At 34.7% G+C, this 2,273-nt stretch overlaps 1 protein-coding gene across 1 annotated transcript in view; it reads right to left on the bottom strand.

Moving 5' to 3' along the window:
• The window catches only part of LOC111786076 (nucleolar MIF4G domain-containing protein 1-like), a 6,372-nt gene extending 5,316 nt beyond the window's left edge, over positions 1 to 1,056 (bottom strand). Inside the window, exons 1-3 of the mRNA XM_023666430.1 lie at positions 881 to 1,056; positions 148 to 763; positions 7 to 58 (exon numbers count right to left, since the gene is read on the bottom strand). Coding sequence (XP_023522198.1) covers positions 7 to 58; positions 148 to 745 — 650 coding nt within the window. The 5' untranslated portion in view covers positions 746 to 763; positions 881 to 1,056. The remainder of the gene's footprint in view (positions 1 to 6; positions 59 to 147; positions 764 to 880) is intronic.
• Positions 1,057 to 2,273: the final 1,217 nt, after the last annotated feature.

A 2,273-nucleotide genomic window follows, 5' to 3' on the forward strand; every position in this document is an offset into this window, starting at 1 on the left:
GTAGACATTTCCCCTGTTACTGATTCCACATTTGATTCGGAAAGCCTGTTTAAAAGACCTGAAAAATTCGAAAAATTGCAAATTATATTTGAAATTGAAGAACATGAAGGGGAAAAAATTGGAGCAATAATCATAAAAGCTACCCACCTCGAACACGCCTACGGAGTTGAGTATGATCTTCAGGCTCAATTCCTTTGTGCAATCTCAAGTTAGGAGCAATATATTTTTGGGGCGTGACAGGAAGTTTTTGTACCTCAATCCGTGCAGCACAAGGGGATTCCACACCATCATCAGCAGTAACTTGATGTTGTCCTGACATCTTTTTCTTCTTCCGTTTCTTACTTTTCTTTGAAGTTTCTTCCACTTCACCGTCACCCACGCTTGCTTTCTCAATTTCACTCTCTTGGGATTGTTCTAACATTTTCCTTTTCTTCTCCTTCTTATTCTTCTTACTTCGCCCAACTGCAAACTCTTCAGAAAAGGGAAGTTCGTCTTCCCCAGGAGAATCAACAATCGAGGGGAGTCCTTCAAATAACACATTCATACCATCTTCTACTCCCCTTAACTTGCCAGACTTGACCTTTAGTTTCTGTGCAAGTTTTCTTTCCAATTCTAAGTCCTCCTCAGCAGACAATCTATGGTTCTGCATGCCCATCTCCATATCTAAATACTCTTCGAACTTCGTTTTTGCCTTGGTTCGAGACCGGAGTTTCAAATCCTCCTTCCCCATTCTCGCCGTCCTCATTCTAACTCCACACTAAACCTAGTTCCAATTGCATTTCGTTGAGAACAATTCAGCATATGCATTTTGAATTTTGAAATCATTGAATGATCAATGAAAAACCATGCGAAAACAAAGAGTGAAAGAGGGGGAGAGTACCTTGCTTCGAAGTTGGTGATAACCTTTGCGTCTGTCCCGGCCGGCGAAACCAGAGTAAAGAAACTAGGGTAACGCTCGTCCTGTTTTGTTCATGGATGCTTTTGTTCGACCTGAGTTTGTCACTCAGGGCTATCCTATTCGGTACGATTCGGCAAGGTTCGCCGCCGAGATCCAGACCAAATCGGACTCATTTTTATAGCCCAATTACCCTTAATTTACGGCCCATTGGGATTATATCAGCCCAACTTGTAGCCCAAGTTGAGGCCCATATATATATATATATATATATATATATATATATTATTTTTTGCTTTATTTATATATATAAAAGGGAGAATCTTCGTTCTTGGTCCCGTTTAGCTAACGAGAAATCTCTTCTCACCCATTCCTTCCTTTCTCGATTAATCTTGTAGATTAAATTATTGAAATTGTTCGTAGATTTACACAAAAAAAAAAAAAAAAAAATTGGGATTCGGTAGTAGGTGAGATGGAATGACGATAGTGTTTGTTTGAAATGCAAAAANGGTTGACCGACACGGTCGGTTCGGCCAAAATCAAGAGCCGTCGGGCGTCCATAGAAGAGATGCTTCTCTTTTTCAAGTTTGTATGATTATTATAAAAACTATTTTAATTTAATAATAACGAGAGAACAAATTCACGAGGTGCGTAGAAATCTCTCCATAGTAGATGCATTTTAAAATGTATAGACGGTAGACAATAAAACAAACCATTTTTTTTTTTACTAAAATTATTTTTAATATAAATTAAAAATTAAAATATGTATATAAAAATGAAATTCGAAAATATATTTAAATGGGAAAAAATAAAAAAGAATTGAAATAAGGTTACGTGTGAATTTTGAATTTGGGGCAATACATCGAAAGTATATATGTATGTATATGTACATAGACATATACATATACATACATATATACATACATATACATATACATATACATATACATACATATACATATATGAAGTTTTTAAAAAAGTTATTATTGAAAATTATGAAAATTGAAGGGGTTTTTAGACGATCAAAGGTGTATTTATAGCCCTCTTTTTATCCTCGCTTTAGCTCTTGCTCGGGCNTACATACACATATGCGTACACATATACATATACATACACTTATACATACATATACATATACATACACATATACATACATATACATATACATATACATATACATATACATATACATATACATCTATATATATATATATACATATACATATACATCTATATATATATATAGAAAAAGGTTTAGATTTATAGAAGTTTGCCAAAGTTAGATTTTGGGTAGTGGTGTGGCTGACATCTTTGTCACACAATATTAAATAGTGGATGTGTGACACTAAAGTAAGCTATTTATGAACAAAAGGCACTC

The sequence above is a fragment of the Cucurbita pepo genome, unplaced genomic scaffold (assembly GCF_002806865.2).
Source record: "Cucurbita pepo subsp. pepo cultivar mu-cu-16 unplaced genomic scaffold, ASM280686v2 Cp4.1_scaffold000992, whole genome shotgun sequence".
Lineage (NCBI taxonomy): Eukaryota > Viridiplantae > Streptophyta > Magnoliopsida > Cucurbitales > Cucurbitaceae > Cucurbita > Cucurbita pepo.